This window comes from Condylura cristata, unplaced genomic scaffold, assembly GCF_000260355.1.
Source record: "Condylura cristata isolate star-nosed mole 26May11 unplaced genomic scaffold, ConCri1.0 scaffold00025, whole genome shotgun sequence".
Lineage (NCBI taxonomy): Eukaryota > Metazoa > Chordata > Mammalia > Eulipotyphla > Talpidae > Condylura > Condylura cristata.
In genome coordinates, this window is record NW_004567126.1 from 25005695 (window position 1) to 25030078 (window position 24384).

At 46.8% G+C, this 24384-nt stretch overlaps 1 protein-coding gene across 1 annotated transcript; it reads left to right on the forward strand.

The window, feature by feature from the left end:
* Window positions 1-328: 328 nt before the first annotated feature.
* POU2AF1 (POU class 2 associating factor 1) lies at window positions 329-21527 on the forward strand. The gene is made up of 5 exons (XM_004689278.1): window positions 329-436; window positions 17157-17287; window positions 17759-17801; window positions 17889-18154; window positions 21181-21527. The coding sequence occupies exons 1-5, from the start codon at window positions 421-423 to the stop codon at window positions 21493-21495; spliced, it is 771 nt and encodes a 256-aa protein (XP_004689335.1). The 5' UTR covers window positions 329-420; the 3' UTR covers window positions 21496-21527.
* Window positions 21528-24384: the final 2857 nt, after the last annotated feature.

Consider the following 24384-nt stretch of genomic DNA (forward strand, 5'->3'; position numbering starts at 1 on the left):
CATTGGCAGCAAGCAGGTACACGACTTGACACACATATGCACAGTTCCTACTCACACACACGGACATACTCACCACACTTCACACCACACACCGTGTGAGTGCCACTGTCTCCTGTGCTGGCTTGTTTGGATCCAGCTGGTTGGCTCTGTGAGTGAAGTGGTCTGCAGCCGGTGGGCCTCTGAGGGTGCGCACAGTGGGGTGACAGGCAGTTTTGCTGAAGAAAAAGTGCACCAGTGCCTGAGGTGGGAGGATGTGATGACGCTATGCCCCCGCGCAGCGGGAACTTGGGGCTTTAAAAAGCTGAGGAAACAACCTTTGTGCAAGCAGTGGCTCCCCTGGAGGAAAGCGCACCCAGGTCTCACATTAAAGAAGCCAAACTGTCTGCTTCAAAGAGAAAAGGCAACATCCTGTCACAGGCCATGCTCTGGCAAAAACGTAAGTGGTTTGACCGTGGCTGTCAGTGTCATGTAAACCTGGGAGCTCATCAGTGAGTGTGTTGTGTGTGGGGGAAAGGAGTGGGGTTGTGGGGTTCACAGGAGACTGGGCTCCCAGCAGGGGTGTGGGGGAAGGACGAGGTGGGCGAGGAAGAGCCTGATGGAGAAACCAACCTGTCAGAAGTGATGCTGATTTTCCAGACTGGAGGGGAACGAACTCGTGTTCCAAGGTGGGACAGCTCATCGTGTCTCCGTGGTGGGCATGAATCACTGGGTGGAGAAAGAGCAGTGTATGATTCACAAAACAAAAGCCAAGCACTGTACTGGTTTGGGGCCAAGAAGGGGAAAGCCATGGACTTCTTATACTAGTGGCTTTACTGTTATGAGCCCGCCTTCAGCTTGTGGTCCTGTTCCGTGATCTGTTTTTCCCCAGGTTACTTAACTTTCTTCCAGAGATGTGATCGTGTCCCTGTGTTGGGGTAATGCAGAAACGTGGCTTTGCCAAGGAGGTCTTCACTCTCTTCATTGCTTGGCCTCTTGTCACCTTTTTCCCATTCGGTGCTAGCTTGTGGGTACAAAGGTGTTGTTACCCCTAGTATTCATCCCTGAAGTTGGATGAGGCACTAGAGAACTTTATTTTCCATGATGTCAACAGAGCCAACTCATGTTATTAATAATCCTACAACATTCCTTGCTTGGCATAAAGAAGTCAACTTGATGGCCTCATGCGATTCAAACCTTATTGGGGCTCAGCTCTGTATTTCCACAAGAAAGAAGTATTACCCCTCATTTTCCCCGCCTTCTTTAAAGTGCTTTTTAATGAGTTCAGTTACTTTAAGCAAACTTAGTGCAAGAAAATCTACACATATGAAAAAACTAAACAAACAAAAAAATGTTTGTTTCTCTTACAAGAAGGTATTTTATTGGAGTCCTCACAGTTGTGAAAATATAACTTCATTGATTACAATACAGCTTACAGTTACTCTATTGCCATTTCAGTGTTCTATTTCTTGTGTAAATTTTCCAAATTGAGCTTGTTAATGTAAAGCAGAGGAGATGTGCAAAGCACTTAGAGATTTCACAATTTCTCAGATTCTGAAATCTCATCATTGTTTGATGTTGCAAAAATACAATTTCTTCTTTTAGTCAAAGCAAATGAACTTTCACTTGAACTAGAGAGTTAGACACCTTCCTAGATAATTAAAGACATTCTAGTATTGCATTGCTTCTGGAAGGATAAAGTGAGACCCTAAACCACAGGACAGCCTTGAGGGAGCAAGACTGGCAGGTGGGTATTGACTTCTTTCCTGGGGGCTATGGAGATCCTTGTGCCCATGTGCTTAGAGCTGACTAGAGGGTCTTGTGAGCTCCTGAGGGACTTTGGTTCCTGTCTACTCAGAGCAAGTCATGGTCCCCCCCCCCCCCCCCCCCCGTTTTAATCCTTAGGTTTCTCTTCTGTAAAATGGAGTGAAAATGTCCCCATTCCATAGAGGTAACTTTGCAGCTGAGATGCCTCCAAAGCGATACTGACTGCTCTGTTTTGCTTCAGTGCCTGAGAGGAGGGTTACTGCCCTGCATGCATGAACTGCTATATTCTTCCTTCTTGGTTGGGCACTACAGTTTTTTTCTTTTTTAATTCCTCCTAAGAGACTAGCCATTTTTCAAAAAGGGGATGTGAGAGGCATGTTTCATGCTCACATCCTGGAGGTCAGTCAGAAACAGTAAAACAGCTCTCTGTTCAGATGCACACATAATCCCAATTCTCTTGAATTGGCTTCTGGCACCTGAAGGGAAATTAGGGAAGGGCTCAGGCCCGGGCCATAACCCCTTACCCCAGATCAAACCTTGTGCCACCAAAGGCACCAGGGTGACTAACTCTGTGGGAAACTAAGTAAAAACAGTGTAGCATCGTCAGCCCATTTAGAATCGCCCGATGGAAGGGCAGGTTTGAAATCAGACACCAAGAGTGCTGAAAAGGCACTTTCTTTTTTCACTAAACACCCTTGAGGCATGAGCTGAAATGACTGTACTCTGAGGTTCTGGAAAGGGTTAAAAAAAACATTCACTTGGTACATGTTGCCTCCTCCTTCCCTGGCCCATGACCCCTGCTTGAGGACTAAATGTGAAGCTGGGCTTTGGTTCAGATCAGCTCAGAGCTTTGGACACACAGAAGTGGAAATCTTCATGCCCCAACCACGAATTCAAGATTTGCTTGACTGGCCAATTAGATAAAGAAGTCACTGCACCTGCTGACTACTGCCCTGGGTTGTGCACTTGTTCCAGGGGTCCTGTGTGATGGTGCAAACCTAACTTTTACCCCAATAAGAAGCTGTGTTTAAGGCAGCTAGTAGCTGCACAGTAGAAAGAGCAGGGGTGGTGGAGTGAAACAGGTTGGAAAGGTGGCTCCATCACTAAGTTATTGAACCTCACATTCTTAAAAATATCCAGAAAATGGGTGTTCTAGTGTCTGCTTTGCAAGGTTTTGGTCAGAATGAAAGTAGAAAATGTTGGGAAAGCGTTAGCAGGTCTTGTGAGTAATGATGGTAGCAAGAGGACATCTTCCCTCTTGTGACATCTCCATGGGAAATCAGAGTTACCCCAGTACCTTGGGCTATGTCCTTATCTGAATAGAATGGTCACAAAGGCGCAAGTATGAAATTCTTGCATGACACACTCTTACAGTTTTCCAAGTGTCTCAATCAGGGGTCTGCAAACTGTGGCCTGAGCTCCAAATCAGTCCTGCCACCTGTTTTTGTAAATAAGCTTTTATTGGAACACAGCCACATCCATTCATTTACATATTGTCTAGGGCCAATTTTGCTGTAACGGAAGAATTGAGTTGGTCCACAGAGACCATATGGCCTGCGAAGCTTAAAATATTTACTATCTTGCTCTTCCTAGGAAGAGAGTGCCAACCATGGTCTAAAGCGACTTGGGTCGTTATTTAGGTATTCATTTCCTTAGGTTACTCAGTAGCCTGGTGTGCACACTGGGAGATAAAGCTTGCCTTCAAGTGATTTAGTGATTTGCACAATGCTGACATTTGACTTGGCTGACTTCTTCCTAATACAACCAACGCTGCTTGTTAGAAAATCAATAAATTGAATGACAACTTTTTATTGGTATTGGTGTTAGGCAGGCTTGACTGATGTGTTTTGAATTGACAAGCTGGATGTGCCGTCGACTTGACTTTCATGTATCTTAGTGATAGTACCACCAGAAATAGTATTTAACACATGATTAGGGCAAGGATTTGCCTTTGCTTTCAGATGTCTTGAACAGAGCAGCAGTTCACCAAATTGATAAATTAGGGCTTCAAAATTCTCTTTAAACTAGAACTCTGGATTTACTTGATGGAGTAAAATTCTGAGTAGCCAACTTTTTGAAAATGAAGTATTATTATTTTGAATTCTTCATTTTTTTCACAATACAAGGAATTTCTCCCTTCAGGTATGGTCACCATAGTTTCCACCACCAAATCACCATTGGCATCCACCATAGTCCATTGAATTTACCCCCTCCCCCTTTTTTCTCTCCTCCTCCTCTCTCTTCTTCCCGCATTCCTCCTGGTTGCTTCAGACCGATGGTCAACTTTCAGAGGCTGATTTTGAAGTATGTCTTTGCTTGATCCCTTGTTTGTTTTCTCTATATTCCACATATAAGTGAAACTACTAGTATTTATCTTTCTCTTCTGAGTAGTCAACTTTTTTAGGGCATTTAAAAATGTAGTTAAAATAAGGAAAACAAGTAAATATACACACAATTTTTGAAACTCTCCTCCAGAGTAACTTTTTTTTTTTTAAAGATTTATTTATTTGCACATGCAGAACTGGGATACAGGCCAGAGGCTCAGGGGCGGTGAGAGGCTTCACCAGAGATAGACTGGGGAGTGGAACAGGCAGATCTATGAAGTACACTGCTAAGGGGAGCAGCGGGCGGGTCAGGAGAAGTCTGCCACGCCAGGGGGTCACCTCCGGGGCAGGCGGGAATCGAACTCATGCGGAAGTGGCTTTAGCTTCTCAGTGCAGTGCTTTAACCCGCTGCACTACCAGGAAGGGCCCAGAGTAACTTTTAACAAGAAGTAATTTAGTTTCTCTTTTTTTCTTTCTGAGTAATAGTCCATTGTGTATACATACCACATCTTCTTTCTATTTTGGTATTAAAATGAAGAATTGTGTGTGTGTGTACATAATTCTAATTATACATATTCTAATTATAAATATATAATATATATAATTATATATAATAATAACATATAATAAATACAAATAAAAAATTAAAAGAAGTAACTTAGATTTGTGAGCTGCCTCTAATATTGCTCTCTTCTGTGTTACAACCTTTGCGTACTTAATAAGCCTAATAAGCACCTTTACTTCTTGCCAAGTTTATCTGTTGATTCAGTGGTTCTTGCTGATAAGGACAAGTAAGACCCAAAAGACAGACATGAATTCACATGTTAGACATTGACTAGGCACACAGATTAGTGGGGAAAAGCAAACCATTTGGACCCTTCTGTTTCTCTCTATTTACTGGAGAAATATATTGCTCTCTCTTTACTGGAAACATTTGTGCTCTCCACACCCCAAAAGGTCCTGAGTCAGAGGCTTTGAAGCTGTCCTCCAGTTCATACCTGCAAATCTGTGCTGTTGTGAAGAACAAAACGAGAACCAAGGTTGTCTACAATTCTTCGCTAAATATCTGGGCACTTAATTCACGCAGAAGTCCAACAGATTTCTGTTTGTTAAGCTTTCCCATTGCAAAGCAAAGATACTAGGTTTTTCTTTTTTTATCTGGCTTCTTCTAGTTTATGGTCCTGCTAAATGAAGACATCCACCAATTTCTCACTTTGAGTCAACCAAAGTTGGCTAGTTAATCTGGATTGTTAACACAATTTCCATCTATCTGAAATAATTAGCAAGATTCTAGTTTTCTAGAATGTTCCGTACAACTGCTTGATGAAAGTTGGCCTGCCTGGTAAGAGAGGCCTCCTGTGAAACACTTTGTCCTGCTTGTGTAATGCTATGGACAAAGTGTTGTTCCTTCAGGCAGGTCTGGATTCTTGTTTCCAACTTACATGTCATTCGATGTGGGGCAGACCTGCTAGACACTCCTTTTCTCAAGTGTTCCAGTGTGAAGTGGGACTTGACTTTTACTGGCTAAGGACAAGGGAACTGAACTTGACTGAGGTTCTTCCCCACCTCTAATGGTTGAGCTTTCATGAGCACTTATCAAAAAGAAATACATGTTTTCAAACATGAGTCCTTAATGGAAGGAATTCTCTCTGAGTGGTGCTTTCCACCTTGGCTGCACATTGGAATACTCTAGATTTAGGCAATACTGGTGCCTATGCCCTACTAGAGGCTCTCATTAAATTGCCCTGGATTTGCAAATGCTTTCCCAGGTGATTCTAACGTGCAGTCAAAGTGCCAACTGTTGCTCTGAAAGTTGAAATTGCTGGCTTCTGATATACCTTAGGACATCACACAACTTAAGTAGAATATGTTTTATTCTCTCCATAGAGATACATATCAGCTATAGGGTATTGAGTGCTTCTTGGGTTCCTGCTGTGTACAAACATTCTGTTAGATCTGTTGGATCGGTTTGTTGCTAGTAAAGAGTCCGTGAAGAAGCATAGATTTAAATAAGGTGGTGGCATACTTTCTTCCACAAAGAAAAAAAGTCTGTCATTGGCGATGACAGCTATGTCAGAGGCTATCTCTGTCTTTCTGGCCTGTTGTCCTTGGCAAATGACTTTTGTCCTACAGGTGCTTGATAGTCACCACTGCACCACTGTAGCTCTAGCCATCACAGCTGCGCTCTGGACAAGGAAGAAGAAATGGAGAGGGCAGAAAAATCATACTTCTCTATCACTGGCCTCTCCCCAACACACAACGCCTGTCGGCGAGGGAGAATAGCGTGATTGTTTGGCTGGGCATAATGCCACTCTCCAGAATGTAGGTGCTGTTAATAAGGAAGAGAGCAGACGTTGGGTGTAGCAACCGCCAGTCTTTGCCACACTATGAATCTATTATCTCATTCAGTCCTCATAAAACTCCATGAGTTGGGGTCTGTGTTCCTTTTCATAGATGAGAAAACGGAAGCTTAAAGATTAAGTTAGTAACTCATCCAGACCATGTGAGCCCAATCCAAATCCTTTCTTGCTCAGCTGCCCTATACCTCTGCCACAGTGCCTGTCTCACTCACAGGGTTCAGGCTTGTGGTAAAAGCCCAGTCCTAGATGAAGGGCCCGTCGCAAAGTCAAGTGTGCCAGTTGGCAGACATGTTGTCTCTTTGAGCTAGTTTTTGGTGCATGTGTTTCAGCTTATTTATTGAAGGAGATAAGATTTTTGTTTTGCTGCTCTGCCTCCTCCATTTGACCCTGTAGATACTTTAGCTGCAATGGAGGACTCAGAGAAAGGGAGCTTGATCTCCCCCCAAATAACCTACTCCATATTGGAGAGCATACTGGGGAGCCTGGTGTCACAATCTGTGTGTGGAGAAGCATGGCTTCTGCCTACTTGGTACTGTCTTCATCTTAAACTCTGTAGACTTTGGAAGAATCAGGTTATCCTTCTGTGTGTGTGCATGCATGCATGCCTATGTGTGTGGTGTGTAGGGAAGAGTAGTGAAGTCTAGGTACGAGAGTAGGGTTTATTTTTGAACTATAGAATGATATATCTCTATTCTCTCTTTGTCTTCAGTGGCTCAAAGTTTGACCTCTGGGGCTGGCAGATCTGAGTTTGAATCCTGGATTTATGCCTTACGAGTTGTAAGATGCTGGAAGTCCCCTCCCCTTGACTCTGTTCTGCCCTTCCCATTGGGTACACGTCTTCATAGGGTTCATGTTTAGTGCTCTGCCTATTATTCAGTCAGCACTCACGATACATTGGTTACCATTATTTTATTCCTGTCTTCTCTCTCCCTCTGAGGATTAAGGTTTTGCTCGATCAAGCTTCGGATGACTTCTAAGTTCTTCATTTAGTGTGAAATAGTAGCATACCTATTTCTGTCTTGTAACTCATGCTGAAGTAGTGGTCAGAGCTACTGCTGATGATTCAGTTGCTCAATCTGTGAACAGACTTGGGACTCAGGCCATCATTTCCTATGGGTCTAGCAAGGTAGGATGACAGCAGGCTTCTACTGAGTGGCAACCCTTTTTTTTTTTTCTGATTGACAAGACTGGACTGAAGTGTTTATAAGCTAGCTGTGAGGCGAATGACACTTGAATAGGCAATAAATAGCACAAGTGATACTGAAAACTGAAAGAGCAATGTGCTACCTCCTTTTCTTAGTAATGGTTTCGTAGTATCACTTTCTGGAAAGAGCAGGTAGCCAAAGAAATATAAACCAGAGTCATCCTCAGACCAGGTGTTGTTACCAAAGATGATTGACCAGACTTAAGAAAAGTTTAATTACTTTTTAATCCTCTAAAAGAACCATAAATTTAATTGGAAGGAAGGAAGAGAAGAATGTTTTAACTTTTCAGGACTGAGAAATGCTAGGGAAAGAGTAAAGGAAATAAAAACATCAGAGGCCAGAGAGGGGAGCAGTGGGTTCAGGTTAATGCTGCACGGATTACAGCAACACCATTTAGGAGAGAAAATCATAGCTGGGCAGCCAGGCAGCCATTATCACCATGTGTGCGTGCGGCCACCTAGCAGTGGAATGATCTCCACCTAAGGAAATCAGCCAGTGAAACTGATGCCTTTGAGGGAGAGGAAGATGGAATTAAAATTACAGAGCATCTGACATTAACCGTGGGTCCTCAAAAACAAATGATACAATGGTACATATTTGAAATATATAATAAGACAAAGTTATTTCAGAACATGCACACAAAAAAACACAGTGGTAGTCAGATTTCTTGCTCAGCTTCTAGGGGAGAAAGATGTATCTTAGGATATAAGCTACTAGCATTGGGAAGATTATCCAACGTTATCTAGGCTGGTGGGTGGTGGTGTCTATGTTTTTGTTACAAACTCCATATTAAAATTAAATTATTGCAAGCTTGATACAAAGAGTAAAAAAGGAACAGCTTTGTATGGGAGGGAATATCAGAAGTCTTATTGCTCTTTTGCTCCCAGACTCCCCCACTTCCTCCCTTTGATTGGCAACTTCAGGCTTCTGTGCTGTCTCTGAGCCTCTTTAGATCACACTTTGACAACCCTGACCTGCACTGATCCTCCTCTCCTTCAGGGAGATCTCTGACAGCTGGTCATTCCTTCCAGGGTAAAGACTTCATTCCCAGGGGAAAGTGATCACTGTGAAGCATATGTTGGTCTCCCTGAAGCAGTGAAGCTATGACAGTCATGTTTTCCGTCTACTTGGTATCTTGGGACTAAGGAAGAATGTCTTCTCCCCAAAGATTGATTAGTAACTTCTTTCCCAGGCTCGATATACTGCAGACTTCCCAGCATCCTTCATCAGGGACTCTCCCACATCACAAGGCCATGGGTTAGTAAACCAGAGACTTAGAAAAAAAGTTCACCTTGACCAGCAGTTATAAATGCACATTATGAGTCAGTTATCAGCCAGTTTTACCCAGGTAAAAGTGCTCCAGACCACCATGAGCCTTGGGTCTTGGGTAGTTGGATGTTACCCCAAAAGCACAGCTGATGCTGATTCTGAAGAGTCCTTCCTCCAAGAAAATGGTACATACCTCAGGGTCTCAGGAGAAGTTCCTTTCATAAGAATCTCTTTGTTCTTGAAAATCCCAAACTTGATGTTGCTTAAATCAAAGAACGAACAACTGCACTTCCTTTCCTCTAGCTGCTAACCATGTATTTTCCCTGTTCTAGAAAAAACAAGTAATTCAAGATTCAAACTGAGTCTTGATCCTGTAAGGAAAAAGATGTGTCCCTCTCCCCTGCTCCACCTCCTCACTCAGGAACTATCTTGCTATTTGGGTGGGAAGCTTACACACCCATTCTGAACCCCAAAGGGCCCTCCCTAGTCCACGCCATGTCTCCATATGTGATGTGTGGGCTTGATTTTCCAGCCATTTAAAGATATTCCCATGACTAGGCCTCAGTCTTAAACACATCCTTGTTTTTTTGGATATAATAAGAAGGTTCCTAGAGAGACCACACAAAGGCATGCTTTCTTACTCTGTCTGTTTCTCAAAAATCCTCAAGGTGCTCCTTCCCGGAGTCATCCTTTACAGTCTCAAATCTGCCCCAAACCCTAGTCTTCTGGTGGCTTCTGAAGAAAGAAGTTTTTCTGCTCTGGACTTGTACAGTTCTTTATAAGAGGCCAATCTTTACAAGAGACCAATGCCAAAATTTTGATGCTTCCTGTCCAAGCTTGTTCTGTTGGAAAATAAGGACTTTGACCAGGCTCTCTGAGCAAAGCTCTATCCTAAACAAGGCTCTCCTGCTTCTTCCGGACAGCAGGCCCAGATAGCTGAGGGATGACTTCCAGGTGTATGATGAAGACAGGGTGCCATAGGCCTTGCAAGGAGCAGAAGGCCCTGGGCATGTAGAGCTATTTAATATTAAGATGAAGCAGATGCAAGGCCTGCACAAGGGCTCCGTGCCTGATAGGTGATGATCCACAGATTATTGGTTGAGATCAAAAGAGAAATAGCCATTTATCAGGCACTTATTATGTATTACGCTTAGCTGTGTTAATCTCACATACTCTGAATGATAATCCATGAGATGGATATTACCATTCTCATCTTGCAAATGAGAATACTGAGGCAAAGCATGTTAAAGGACTTGCTAGGGACCTTCCATAATAAGCTATATATGTAGTAGGCTTCTAAACTCAGTCTGCTTGTGTTCTAAACTACAGCACACTGCTTCTTGCTGATGCCAAGGATTTTGGGGTATTTCTCTCCCTCCCAATTAAAAAAATATCTATCATTAGATGGAAGTGTGTTTTGACTTTATTAGGGCAGTGGTAGCCTGATTCAGGAGCTCCTGAAAATTTAATCTTAGGAAGTGAGGTCTGAGATTAAGTATATAATCTCTGATGCTAGCCAGTTTCCATTTTAGAATCTGAGTTCCTGGGATCTCCCTGGTGGCGTAGCAGGTTAAAGCACAGCACTAAGAATCTGAGTTCCTAGGATGACTCTTCTTTCAGTGGGTTAATTTTCCAGAATCATTTAGGACCAGTTGGTAAAATATCTTTGGGTTTCATCTAGGGTCCCTAGGCTGGGGAAGGACCTTGAACATCTGGAGCTATTTTGTACGCCCTTGGGCAAAGTTGACCTCATGATGTGGATGGAGCCAGACCCTAGATCAGTCCCTTTGCTGTGAAGACAGAACCCCTCTTATAGCCCCTATAGACTGGCCCCCACCCCCACTTATTGCTCATTTAAACCCTGTTGAATCAAGTGGAGGTGGAAGCCAGCCAAGCAAGTCAGAACACGTCATCTATGAGGCAGATGTGGCTTTGTCATAACTTGTAGTGCTAATTTTGCTTGTGCAGTTACTCAATGGATGTCTTTCCCACTCCACCACCCCAGAGCAGACTTGTAAGCTCCATGAAGGCAGGAACTTGGCTTACTCTACTTGGCAAGTACTTGTTCAATGCCAGTGGCCTCCTAGTCTTATTTCCTTATCTGTGATGGGAGCCCTTTCTGCTCTGGTGACCCCAGTTTCTGTAAAAGGCAGGCAGATGCAGCTGGTTTTTCAGGTGAACCTGTCCACTGTCATTTCAGTCAAAAATGCCAAAAATAAAACCGAGTGGGGAATTGTTTGGGGCTCTCAGTTCCTGTCAGCCCTCATGTGAGCAGATTGCTGGTAAGCTTCTCATGGACTGCTCTCCTTTCTCATCTGGGAAACACCATTTCTTGGGGAAATTGGCAATCAAGAGAGACTGGATCAGGATGGTCCAAGCCCAGATTCCAACTGGAGGAAGAATGGTCAGATCTGCGCAAGGAATCCTTCAGTGACCTCCAGTATGACCCAGAGCAGTGCAGGATGAGTAGAGAGGAGCAGCCAGGCAGAAGTGGTCAGTGCTTGTAGTCTGAAGTCCTAGGCTTCTTGGATGACATCCTAGACCTCAGGCGAGTCACTTGGCATTTCTGAGCTGCCACCACAGCAGTCTGACAAGCAACGTTAAGCTGTTACACAGCAGAGGGCCCACTTTGCTTCTCTGTTGGATACTGCCTTTAAGGTCACCATTTTTGTCCCTCTAGCTTTTAGCATCTCTGCCCCAGGGCGCTATGCAGATGGCTAGAATATGAGTGAAGTGAGATCTTTGGACTGCAGGGTCATCTTGGTTCAAAAATGAGTGAATAGGAAACCTGCCTTTACATACATATAAAATCTCTTTGTTGGCTTACATTAAAAAAAGAAGAATTATTCTACAATCTAGTGTGAATTGGGCGGGAAAGCCTTTCTATAGCACATCAAGTCTGCTCTTTGGCCAAAGCCCAAGTTCTTTCTTCCTGCTTGGAAAAAATTCAGCCATTGTCCGTGAGTGGAAAGAACAATTTGAAAACTTTGACTCAGAACTTCATCCTAAGAACACTCATGTTAGTGTTTCAGTTAAGGATATAAATGTGACCTGAGAGCCTCTTCCCTGGGAGTCCACAGCTCTCTCAGCCTGAGAACACAAACAAGCTACTTTATATTAACGTCAAAAGTGCCAGCAACTTTTGTGACTTTGCTTTCGGTTGGAAACTGACACATTTCTCAACCCTGGGCTTGAATTCTTATTGTTTAGTTATTTGTTTTTGGTTGTGCTACAAATAAAGAGAAAATTATTTGTATTTCTCCTTAGTGTAACTCTTTAATTTTTAATTTTTGAAGTTTCAGCTGCAAAAAGAGCAGTATTTCCCGGGTTTGCTGGGAGCAGTGTTTATAATACGCATAGTACCTCTGGGCTGGGAAAGGATTGTCTTTCAATGTGGCTTTGAGTGACTTCAGCCTTCATATGTCAGCTTTGTGTGACATCATGCCTTTGTTGATGTCAGCCCTTGCTTAGAAACAAATGTTTTTGGTGTGCTAGACTGGCAAGGTCCTGGGTCTCTGGTGATGGAAATGTAGGGTAATCCTGGACCCCACCTTCCCACCGGAGCTGCTCTTCCAGTTGGTGTCCAACTTACTGCCTGGCCCTGATGATTCACGGGAAATCTAACAGGACATGGCTGGGAGAAGAGTTTTCTTTCTAGCACCTCTTGGAGGCTGTTCTAGGGAATGTCTGTTTGAACATGGCACCCAGAAGAGTGTCATGGCACCACGTCTGGGTGTCAGCTTTGTTACTTGGCTAAGGAGGTAGGTCCTTCTTAGGAGCCATTAGGAGGACTTACCTCTGTAGCCAAGTAGCTTCATGACTGTGGAGTCAGTGTGGTTTGCACTGGGTCATTAAGTAAATAGGTGCTGATAATTTGCATATTTCCTCGGTGATTTTTATTATGCCTTATTAAGGACCTGGAGAAACACGTTTATTTAAATCAGTAGAAGCCATAGGCTCCTAAACTTGGCATAAAGCTAGCGCAGTGCCCACTTGTGGCCAGAGTGCTGCCTGAAGTGTCCAGTTGGCTTGCATCTGTCATGGTCTGTGCTCACCAGCGGGACAACAGCTGCAGGATTCTTATATTTTTGTTATGTGGTCTATGTCTGGTGGGCAATAGGGGGAACTGAAATGTCTTCTGCTGACTTTTGATACCTTCAGATTTTTTCATTGCTCATTTTGGAAAAGAGAAGCCCTCGCTGAGGCCAAATTCGTGGGTTTTTCTGTAAATGAGCTTCGTTTTATTTCCCAACTCCATTGGTGGCTGATTCCCAGGGGTAAGGAGAGGGAATGGGACTGAAGGCCTGCAGGCGATGAGGGCCAAGTGTAGGTGGGAAGATTTTCCCTTGGGGTGGACACTGGATGGGCTCTGGAGTTTCAAAGGGCCTTCAAACACAGGATACAGGGTGAGAAAGCTTTAGGCTTTGAGGGTTTGTTGTCTGGCATTGCAGTTCATCAAGAGGTATTAGAGCCTCTGGTCAACTCAACTTTGGGAAATTGGGTTTGCATTGTCTCTGCATTATGTATTATTATTTCAATTCCTGTTTTATTTTCTTTGGCTATTATGATTATTTTTACCATTTGAAAATTATTTTAGTAATTAAAAATGTTCCTTTAAATATTAGTATAGTTGCTTTAAAGCTACCACGATTCAAGGACCAGAAGCCCACGGTCAAGCAGTCATGGCTATTAGACAAACCTCCTTCCTCTTGTAGATTTGTATTCATGGGCTTATTTCTCACCTTGGTAACACCACGTTGCCCTACTGTGGGAGCAGAAATGTGTATCTTTCTTCATATAGGGTGGCTCAAAAGGCAGTCACTGAAAGTTTCTCCCTGGCAAAACCATTTAACTGTTGGACTCTACTGCAAATCGTCTTGAGGCACAAATTGGGCTCTTCACCCTCCCTCTTGCCTACATGGCTTCAGTTAGAAGATTCTTTTGCAGCTGGGGGGTGGGGGAAGTTGGAATGCATTCAGCGCTTTGGGGGTTTTGTGACAGCAGAGGTGGAGATTGGCCACTGCTCTCCATATGGCGATGGTGCCAGGGTGCACCTGTTGACACTGAGTTCCACGGAAGTCCAGACGTCAGAGCTGAAGACATCAGCTCATGACACCTCCCAAGCTGGCTTTGTTCCTTGATTCAAAAACAATAGGAGGATAGAAGTCCACCTTTGACAAGATCCTGGAAAAGCCCAGCTGGCCTCTTTGCAACCAAGCGACCTATCCATTTGTCTGCCTCCTGGGAGGCAGTGGGGTTGGGAATACCCTAGATGCAGATCAGAAGGCACTGACCATATAGAATTGTCTGGCCTGGTCTGAGCTGTGTGCGTAGGAGTTTGAGCCTTCCTTGTCCACTAGCTGAATTAAGAGTGTGACCACAGCATTCAGACTGTCCAAATAACCTGGTCCCCGGAGTTTCTCCAGAGTGGACAATGCCTCAGACTGCACTTTGTGCTTAAGGACAAACTGGAAACTCCGTTGGAAACAACAGGTTGAGTGATATGTGGCCACAGCTTATGTGGCCCTTGTGACTTGAGGTTGAGAGGGCAGAGTGTGGGATACCAGGTGCCACTGTCCTCTGCCATGCAGGCACACCTGGGGCATGTGGTCAGCAGTGTGCAGCACCCACGCTATGGCAAAGGCCTTTTGTGCCTGAGTGATGCAGCCAGAAGGAAGGTTCCCAACAGAATTGAGACATAGCTGAAGGAATGGATGTTTATTCAGACTCTACAGGCTTGGGCTGTTTTCAGATGCTGCAAAGAGATGCTAGTGCTAACACCAATGAAAATATCAACCCACATTTTTCTAGGCTCACTCAGTACAAACTCTACTGTCAGCATTTGCTTGTAACTCAAATTACCTTAGGATGCATGAATCACTGGGATCCTAATTTTACAGACAAGATATCTGTCTATGCAATTTATATACAAGATTGTAGATTGTTAGTTTCATTAGAAAGTAGTGCAAGGAAAAATGTTAGCAAGAGGCAGGTCTATTCCTGCTCTTGAGAGGATGGTGGGAGCTGGTGGGGGAGGCGAATGCACACTTGGAATGGTTTGGGGAGGCTGGGCCTGGCTTTGAAGCTCCCCATGTGTTATTTCAGTCAACCCTCGAAATAGCTGTGTGAGACTGAAATAATTATCCTTTTCCAGATGAGGAAATGGAGGCCCAGCATGTTCAATACACCTGAGAGCCTTCTACCAGGAGGTAGTAGAGGGTAGTTTGGCCCTCAAGTCCACTGTCACTGCTGCTTAGCACCAAGCTGATGGTGCAAAGGGTCCCAGGCGGCAGGTACAGGAGGGCTCTCTGCTTATATGTTCCTTTGTCAGCCTGAATCTCACCAATTGTAACTCTTGTTTTTTTTCCCCCACTAGATTGACGGCAGACGTGGTTGGGGCTACGTCTATATTGGGATGACTGGCAGTAGAGATCCCTTGTTAGGAATTAACTTCCTATCAGGATATGATAGGGAGAGTTCTTATATTAGATCAGGGATGAATTTTTCGTGGTTCAAATCCCAGAGCAGCTACAGATTTCCTCAAGAATTTAGGCCTCCATCAAACCCCCAGAATGAGGCTTTCCAGGAGCTGGGCCAGGGTATCTGCGTTTTGTGTCATTCTCTGGTCGCTCCTGCTATTTGTCCAGGTTAGGAACCCTGCAGAGGCTTCTAGTGTAGTTGAGTGCTGAGGTTCACTGGCTCACACCCTGTATTCTTGGATGTACTTCACTCCTTCTGCCACTGCTCTTGCCAGCTGGGCTTCCATGCCAGGCCAGCTGTGCGCTGGGAGTATGAATGGAAGCCTGGTGCTGAGGGAGGCTGGGACCTTATCAGCTGGGTATTTACCGAGCAAAGTTCGGCCACAGCAGGACTGCAGATCCGGAGTTAATAGATACCCAGGTTTCTGGCTTATGATTCTGTGCCCCGGAACCCAGAGCCTTTATCGGTGAATGATAATGGACCCCAATGTGAGTTGTAAGGGACATTGCTTCTTGCCACTCTTGACTGGCCCAGAACTGCCCTCAGAGTGCACAGACCTGAGCCTGTGGGCCAGTGGGCAGACATCTGTCACTGCCTGGCCATGGATGCTTTTGACTGGCATGCTCTGCTCTGAAAGAGCTCTGTGTTCTATGTTGGTGTTTTGGTTTCTTGGCTTTGATGACAAAAGGCAGAGGAAACTGCCTCTTACCAGCAAGCCAGGACACTGCTGGCCAGGGCTCATGGGTCACCACTGGGTCTTTGACCGTGGAGAACATGGCAGTGACTCACTTCAGCTCTTTCTAAAGGTCCAGGGAAGTGAACAGAAGACAAATAACAACACATTTTAACCACTCATCCAAAAAGTAACCAACATATCACTTACTGAACTTGTCTGAACATGACCCTTGGGAAGATGTAGGGACATAAGATACAGTAGCTGACTTCTAGAAGCGTGTAATCTTGTTAGAGGAATCGGGAATTAACATTAAAAAGGATAACTAGTCACACGGTTGCAGACTAAAAGTGTACTGAATACTTACTGTAACTCTGATTTTACACTAAGCCTATACGATGCTTCCCTTTGACTGTATCAGTGATTGCTTGCAACATTTCTTGAACTGAAAAAACAAATACAGGTGAAGAGACCGAAACACTTATTTAATTGCCCAGGATCACTCAGTGAGAATCTGCTGGGGGCAGGCTTTGAAGTCCATGCCATCTGAGTTGAAGTCCCTGCTCTTATGCCGTCCTCTACTGCCCCCTGTGATGACACTGAATGGGCCTAGAAGTGTTTTAGAGGTTAAAGGAAGAAGCAAATTCTGTGGGCTGCAGGGGCGAGCCAGGAGGCCTGTGCTAGTCTTGGGCCAGGAAGAATCAGAGTGTGGGAAAAGAGAGGGCTTCCTCACCTCTCAAGTAGAGATGAGGACGCGAGACATGCTAATATGCATAGCAAGTCTAGGGAGACCTGGCAGGAGCCAGGCTCCATGCCATGGCAGCATGCCCCGTGGTTGGGAAAGTGGGTCGAGACCACGCTATGCAGGGTTGTCAGCGCTGGGCTAAGGAGCCAGGCCTCACCTGTTGGTGTGGAGGGGAGCCATGACTGGTTTGGGCCAGGAGGGGTGACAGTGCTGGCAGGAATATTCCAGGCAATACCTGTGGCTCCTCATGTTCAGGGGTGATGTGGGTGAGCAGACTTATCCTTGAAGAGTGGGGACACTTAAGGGTGGGGTCTTGTCTAAGAAGGGAGATGAATACCTTGCCTTTGCTTTTCTCAGCCACAGCTCCAGAACAGGCCCCAGCCCCACCCCGGCCCTACCAGGGTGTCCGTGTGAAGGAGCCAGTGAAGGAGCTGCTGAGGAGGAAACGTGGCCACGCCAGCAGCGGGGCACCAGTTACACCTACTGCGGTGAGGAGGGCTGCTGTGGCGTGTGTGTGCGTGTGTGTGCACGCTCGCATGTGGGGGGTGCCTTTAGGGACCGAGTGGGAGTACTTCCTTACATGTAAAGAGCCTGAAGACATCAAGTTTCCATGGGAATGGCTGCTGGAGAAAGGCCCAGTGGGTCAGTTGGTCCCTGAAGGTGGGATGAGGGGACCTGGTCCGCTTTGGCTCATTGAACAAAGTTACTGCCAGCGACTGAGTGAGCATCACCTGCACATCCTGGTGAGAAGTCAGGCTCCCCCTGGAAGATGAGGCCAGGTCTCTTCTTGCCATACAGGATGGATTCTTGCTAAATGGAAACAAATTACTGGAACGGGTGGTGATGGCTGGAATCTGGGGCAGGTGTTCTGTTCTAACAGGAGAGTCTCCCCCATACTGCTCAGCCTGGGCTGGTTCTCCATGGAGAGCCTGATCCTGGTCTTCCCATCTCCCCTTCAGGTGGTGCTGCCTCATCAGCCCCTGGCGACCTATACCACCGTGGGTAAGAGCTCCCTCACTCCCTGCCTCCTCCCTCCTGGGCCCACTCCCGGCCGGCACCTGTAGCCCTGTCCTTCCCTTCTTTCCACAGGTCCTTCCTGTCTTGACATGGACGTCTCTACCTCCACAGTGACGGAGGAGGGGGCCCTGTGCACGGGCTGGCTCTCCCAGCCCGCCCCGGCCGCCCTCCAGCCCCTGGCCCCATGGGCGCCCTATACCGAGTATGTGTCCCACGAAGCTGTCAGCTGCCCCTACTCAGCTGACATGTATGTGCAGCCTGTGTGCCCCAGCTACACGGTGGTGGGGCCCTCCTCAGTGCTGACCTACGCCTCTCAGCCACTCATCACTAACGTCACGGTATGTCACACAAAGACAGAGCTGCACCCCACGCCAGCTGTCCTAAGGCTTCCTTTTTTGAACCTGGGCAGACCTCCTGACTCCTGATCTTCCTTGCTATGGAGTCCCAGGATGAGCAGGTCGTCTAAGCCCACCCTGTCTCAACAGCGGGGTCTGTTCTTATCCTGTGGGCCGAGAGTATCTTCCCTGAAGAAAGCTATTGTCTCCTTGACATGCTTTGCCCTCAGGGTTAGGGCCCTCTCCTGCCTCTCTGTCCTGAATCCCTTGCTGCCTTGAAATGAGTTAGTCTTGGTTTCAAGTCTACATTTTAAGCAAATGGGATCCTAGGTGAAGTCTGTGTGGGGTCTGGCCCCGGAGCCAGACTCTCCTTTTCATTCAGATGATGTAGGAGCAACTGTTCATTCCACAGTGGGGTTCACCAGCAGTGGCTAGGCTGATCAACAGGCAACATGGCTTCTGAGAAAATGGTTTTTGATGCATCAGAGCCACCTGCAGGATAACTTTGAGTTCTGCTTCTGCATCAGATTGCCTGGGTTTCAGTCCTTGTCTCTTTACTTTCTGGTGAAGTTGCCTTGGGCTGAGTGACTTAATTTCTCAGAGCCTCAGTGTTCTCATCTGTAAAATGGGAGTAGTAGCAAAAGGGGTGATGTCAGGATCACATAGGATGATACATGTGGAGGGCCTAGTATAGTTCTCAGCGTAGAGAAAGTGTTGAATAATTGCTGTGATTACCTCAAAGCCAGTCAACATTTACCAGTCAATAACATCAAGTGTCAGATGGGGAAGGGAGGGCATGGAGAAAGGAAGTGACACAGTTTGATGTGAATGGTGCCTACTTGACCAAAGGAATGGGGAACCCTCCCCCCCCCCCCAAGGTGTTCAGAGGAGAAAGAGCCTATGGTTATAGCTGTATGCAGCTCCAGTATGAGGAAGCCTGGGAGGTGGGGCTGGGATCTCAGGAGTTGTCGGTCGCAATGCCTCCTTCTTTTTAAAATTTTATTTATTTATGCATACAAGATCTGGGATGTAGGCCAGAGGTGTGAGTGTGTGTGTGAGGGGATTCACCACGGACAGATTGGAGGGCAAAACAGGCAGGCTACCTGAAATATACTGCTGAGGGGAGCAGTGGGTAAGATGAGAGGTCTCCTGAACCATATGGGTCAGCTCCCTAGCGGGGGATTGAACTCATGCTGCAGTGGCTACGGATAGTTTCATAGTGCTGAGACTTAACCCTTAGCACAGCCAGGGAGGCCCCAAGCCCCCTTCTCAGAAGGTGGAGCTTGCTTTGGTTCTTTATGACCCTCAGGGTGTGCAACCATCCTGACAGCCTGCCCTTCCCGACCTCTGGGCATGGCCTGGGGGAGCCTCTCCTTCCCTTCTCATTCCCACCCACTCAACTACCTGAAAACCAGCCATGGGGGCAGGGTAACAGTGCATAGGAAGAAGCTAATTCAACACCTTTCCCAGGCAAGTTATTTCCATGTCGGGGAACTGGAGAGGGCGGGTAGGGGATTGTGGACAAAATGGTTTTCACCATTTCAATGGTTCCCAAGGATTCCTGTTATTATTTATCCTTTCATCATTTCTGTCTCCTGCTTTGAAAGATTCTGTATATCAAACACACTGTATTTATTAAGAAATAATGTGTTCGTTTTGCCAATTTGTAAGTCAACTCATCAAAGCTGGTCACAGCTACCACTTAGGCTGCTGAGCACTGGGAGTTAGACCTGTCTCTGCCAGCCCTGTGCTTCCATCTCTGAGCCACACAACCAGCAGTTGACTCACGCAGGTGCATGGCTGGAAAACGCAAGATTTCTATTTGCAGTTTTGAAATGGTCCAGGGGGCGTGAGGGAATAAGGAAGCTGGGGTCTCTGAGACTCTTATCAGCTCCATCGTTTTCTGTAGAAAAGCACCCTAAAGTCTTGCTACTCATGGTGGTTCCGAACCAGCTACTCTGGTGTCACTGGGTTAGATCACATGTGCAGAGTCCAGGCCCCACCCTAGACCTTCTGTACCAGGGTCCTCATAAAAAGAGCCCCCCAATTGGAAATAAGCTCTTCCATAAATGACACCAGTAGTCAACTCTCCAGATGAAGTACAATGGGCTGGGGGAGCGGGGAGATGTCACAGGTGGGGGCAGATTTAGGCCTCTCACGAGGCACTCTGTGGAGCTTTCCTCCTCAGCTGCTTCTGCTTCCTCCACTGAGGAAACAGTAAGAATCCGGCCCTGCCCTCTCAAGCTTGACTTCAGGAATGCAGGGAGGTGGCTGTGCCTGTGAGAGCACCTGGGAGAATGGCCCTGACTTTTGGAGGTTCCTGGGATGGCCGCGAGGGACCAGCTCAGAGGAATGGAGGAGGAGGAGGAGGACCGGAAAGGCTTCAGGGCTTGTCAGGAAAGCCAGGGTCACTAATAATATCCTTCCCCGGCCTCTGTCCAGATCTGGCCTGGTCTCCTGGTCACCACCAGAGAGGGTGGGAGGGGAGTGGAGCTGTGCTGGCCGCCCTGGGGGACCTCAGAGCCCCAGCTGTGTGGAGCTGGGAGGGCCTTTGTGTCTGGGCAGGTCAGCAGCCACCTTGTCTGTAGTGCAGCCTGCTCATATGACAGCCTCGTCTAGCCCGCAGTGCTTCCCTTGACTCCCCCAACCCCCTGTTAATATCTCTGAAATTGGTGCATTTTACATTCAGTGAAATCTGGAAAATCACCTCCAGTTCACTGAGCCCTATGACCTTTCTACAGAAGAAAAAATAAAACAGAGGCTTGGAAGGTCACATGAGGAAGAACACAGAGCTGGTTGATGGAGTCAGGGGCACTGCAGAGTTGGGGCAGGGGTTGGGGGGGGTTGCAGGGCGTGGAAGGGGGGTGAAGGTGGGGGAGGGGTTGCAGGGGGGTGGAACAGGTAGAGGTGGAGCCCCTGGAGTGAGGTTGCAGGAAAGGGGCATGGGAGATAGACCCTCCCGAGGACCAGGATGGGCACTGGGCCCTCAAGGCCGCTAACCCTCCTGCCCTGTGTTTCCACCACCACAGGCCAGAAGCGCTGCTGCCCCCGCGGTGGGCCCTTCCCTGGAGGGCCCGGAGCACCAGGCCCCCCTCACCTATTTCCCGTGGCCTCAGCCCCTGTCCACTCTGCCCACCTCCACCCTACAGTACCAGCCTCCGGCACCAGCCCTGCCGGGGCCCCAGTTTGTCCAGCTCCCCATCTCTCTCCCGGAGCCAGTCCTTCAGGACGTGGAAGACCCCCGGAGAAGCGTCAGCTCTCTGACCATTGACAAGCTGCTTCTGGAGGAAGAGGAGAGCGATGCCTACGCGCTCAACCACACTCTCTCCGTGGAGGGCTTCTAGGGCCCCTCCCCGAGAATCCTGCTCCCTGAAACGCATAGAAAATGAGTGTGGGGTTGCACCTCAAATTCCCTCTCCAGAGTTGTCCTTTCAGAATGACACTTTCTCCCCAACTAGAATTCCAGCCCCTCCCTTCTCTTCCCCCTCCCCCTTCCTTTCTTTCCTCCAGTTCCCTGCCTCCCTTCCTCTTGCTATTCCTTCTCATCACTTCTTCATTTCTGTTTCTTTTGGGGAGGAAATTACTCTGCAGAGAGTTCAGAGATAATACTGATGCCAAGTGTTGCCACATCTGTGCCGAGACGCTTCCACTTCTGCCACGTTTGTGCTGTACAGGCGCCTTCTCTCCCGTGTCCTCCCCTTCCTCTGTTGGTCTCTGCCCAGTACCTTGCCCTCTGCCATTCTGAAGGGGATGGGGTGCCCTGTGGGGCAGGTGGGCCCTGCCAGCAGCGCCTCCAAGGACTGACCCTCTGCCAGAGTTGTTGAGCTGTCAGTTCTCACAGCCGCTCCTTTGTTTGCTGTTCTCAAGCTTGGCTACATTTTCTATGCAGGCAGCAGAGCCTGAGCCCTGGGGCTCAGTGAAGTGGGGAGGGGTGGGGGAGAGGAAGGAGCAGTGGGTGGGGAGGGGCAGGGTGGAGCCCAAAGGAGGGAGGGAAGACTGCCTGTGTTTATCACAGGAGGGGGTTGGGGCCAGGGTTTTGCAGGAGGGGCGGGACTGAAGGATGGTTTAGCTCTGATTTCTTGGTTATTCAGGAGAATCAAAGTAAGAACACCAGTGCTGTCCTAAGTAGCTTTCCGCCCTCCTTGGGGGCCTTGCAGGGACCGCTGAGCCTTGTAAGCAGGATGAGGGAAGTGTCTGGCGCTCCTTCCCGTCCAGACTCTGGTGCTGTCTGTAGGCTGACACCCACTGAGGGCCCCGGGACCTGTCTGCTTAGCGCTGTCTGTGCCTCCTTAGTGTCCAAAAAGCGTCCATTAGCCACCACGGTGTGGAATCAGGGTCTCTTTCGCCAGCACCCTCCCTCACGGGGGTTATAGCTTTAGCCATAGGTGCCATTAAATTTCACTTAAGTCTTTATTTTGTGCTAAAGAAACATCAGCTTCATGTAGGGCCCTGGGCACAGTTGTCCTGGGGGTGCTTCCCCTCCACCCCCCACAGTAGTTGTGTGCTTTGGGAACTGGTGCATCTATCTGTCTGCTAAAGACACCGCTTCACTATTAAGTAGACACGTTCATTGATGTAAAAGACACTTCTGGGAAATGATGATTCTTTGACACATTTTCTTTGCCATTTTAAATAAAAACTCTGGAGAAATTTGCCTTTTTAATTTTTTTTTCTACTTTGGATTTATTTTGACCCAGATTTCTCAGTATCTCCCCAAAACCCCAATATAGATACCAGGAATTATTTTAATTCAGATCTGAGTTTCAGATTGAAGAGTTTGAGAAAAAACCTTGGTTTTTTCTGCCTTTGTTGGTAGAAGTGGTGAGTGGGCAAGGGAGGAAGGAGAGAGGTTCTTTGATGAAAAGCTGGTTTCCTACAGATAACACTATGTGACAAAACCAGTGCTTTCTGGGTGGCTTCACTGCCCTCCTTGGGGCACCTTCAGGGCAGCTGAGCCTTGTGGACAGGATGAGGGATGTGTCTGGCTTTCTTTTTTCCTTTTTTCACTTACTATTTGAGGGAATGCTGAAGCAAATCTCCATAAGGAAGCATCAATTGACAAAAACTAGCAAAGAAATAAAGTACTTAATGAACTTGCGATGATTTAGTGTCATTTTTTCTTCTTCGTCTTGAGGTGAAGTGTCTTGTTTGCAGTAGTGCCTCTGGGTTTCTTCCTGGGTTTTCTGTTAAGATGGAAACGTTTTCAATAAAGACTTGCTCAGATTCTTCTGTGTTACTGTAGTGTTTTATTTCTTATCAAATGAATCCCCCTCAGCTTGCAGCCTCCTGTCAGGTACTGTCATTACTGAAGGAACTACACTAGTCTTGAATTTGCAACTTGATCTGCTTCAAAGGAAGGTCAAAGCTGCCCCGCCTGCCTATGGCCACTTCTCCCAGCAGAACTTGTAAGGTCAGTGGGTTGGTCTTCAGGAGAGGGGAATCAGACCTTTTTAACTTTAATAGGACTCTTACTCCATGTTCCCTGAACAAGTTCTCATGATGCTGGGGTCTAGGATTAAAGTTGACCATTGATCCTTTCCACAGCAGATTCTGAGGCCCATCAGTCAGGGCCTGGCCCTAAAGCAGAGTGCTGGACCCACGGGAGCCACCTCCTAGGGCCAGAGACCACAGTGCAGTGGAAATGCAAGAAACCAGCCTGCCCTCTCCTAGAACCCTCCTTGTAGTGAGTGCCAGCTTGGAGGGTCTCCTTCCTGGGGACTTTTCAAGTCATGAAGGGCTTCTGAATCCACTGCCTCACTGCTAATCTTCACAGGACAAATGTTTTCATGGCTCACCTTACTCTGTCCCATATCATATTTACAGATCTTGGGGGACCATAGTTGTTACAATTAGTAAACTCACTTTAATGATCTCCACTATTTTTTGTCTATTTTCCATGTAGATCACAATCCAGAAAAACACATGGAACAAATGGAATTTATGAATTTTTCTCCTGCTTTACTGAGGCTCACATTAGGGGAAGATCTTTTGAAAGTGAACTTGGTGTGACTCCCTGCTGTGACTGAAGTCTGAACTGCTTGATGTGAAAGGTGGAGAGGGTGTGGATTGGTGCTGACCCATGAGGCTGTTCATTTCCAGCAGGAAATAGAACATGGAAAAGATAAGTGTGAGGTAAGATGAAGTTGGAAATCAGTAAAGTAATTTTACCATTGGCCAAGTATCTTAAATTCTCCAAACATAAGCCTATATCCATCTCTAACTGATAGTCTGAA

Coding starts and splice junctions, on each gene's coding strand:
- POU2AF1 (XM_004689278.1), top strand. Junction 17,288..17,758: donor CACCAGTTACACCTACTGCG/GTGAGGAGGGCT, acceptor TCTCCCCTTCAG/GTGGTGCTGCCTCATCAGCC. Junction 17,802..17,888: donor GGCGACCTATACCACCGTGG/GTAAGAGCTCCC, acceptor TTCTTTCCACAG/GTCCTTCCTGTCTTGACATG.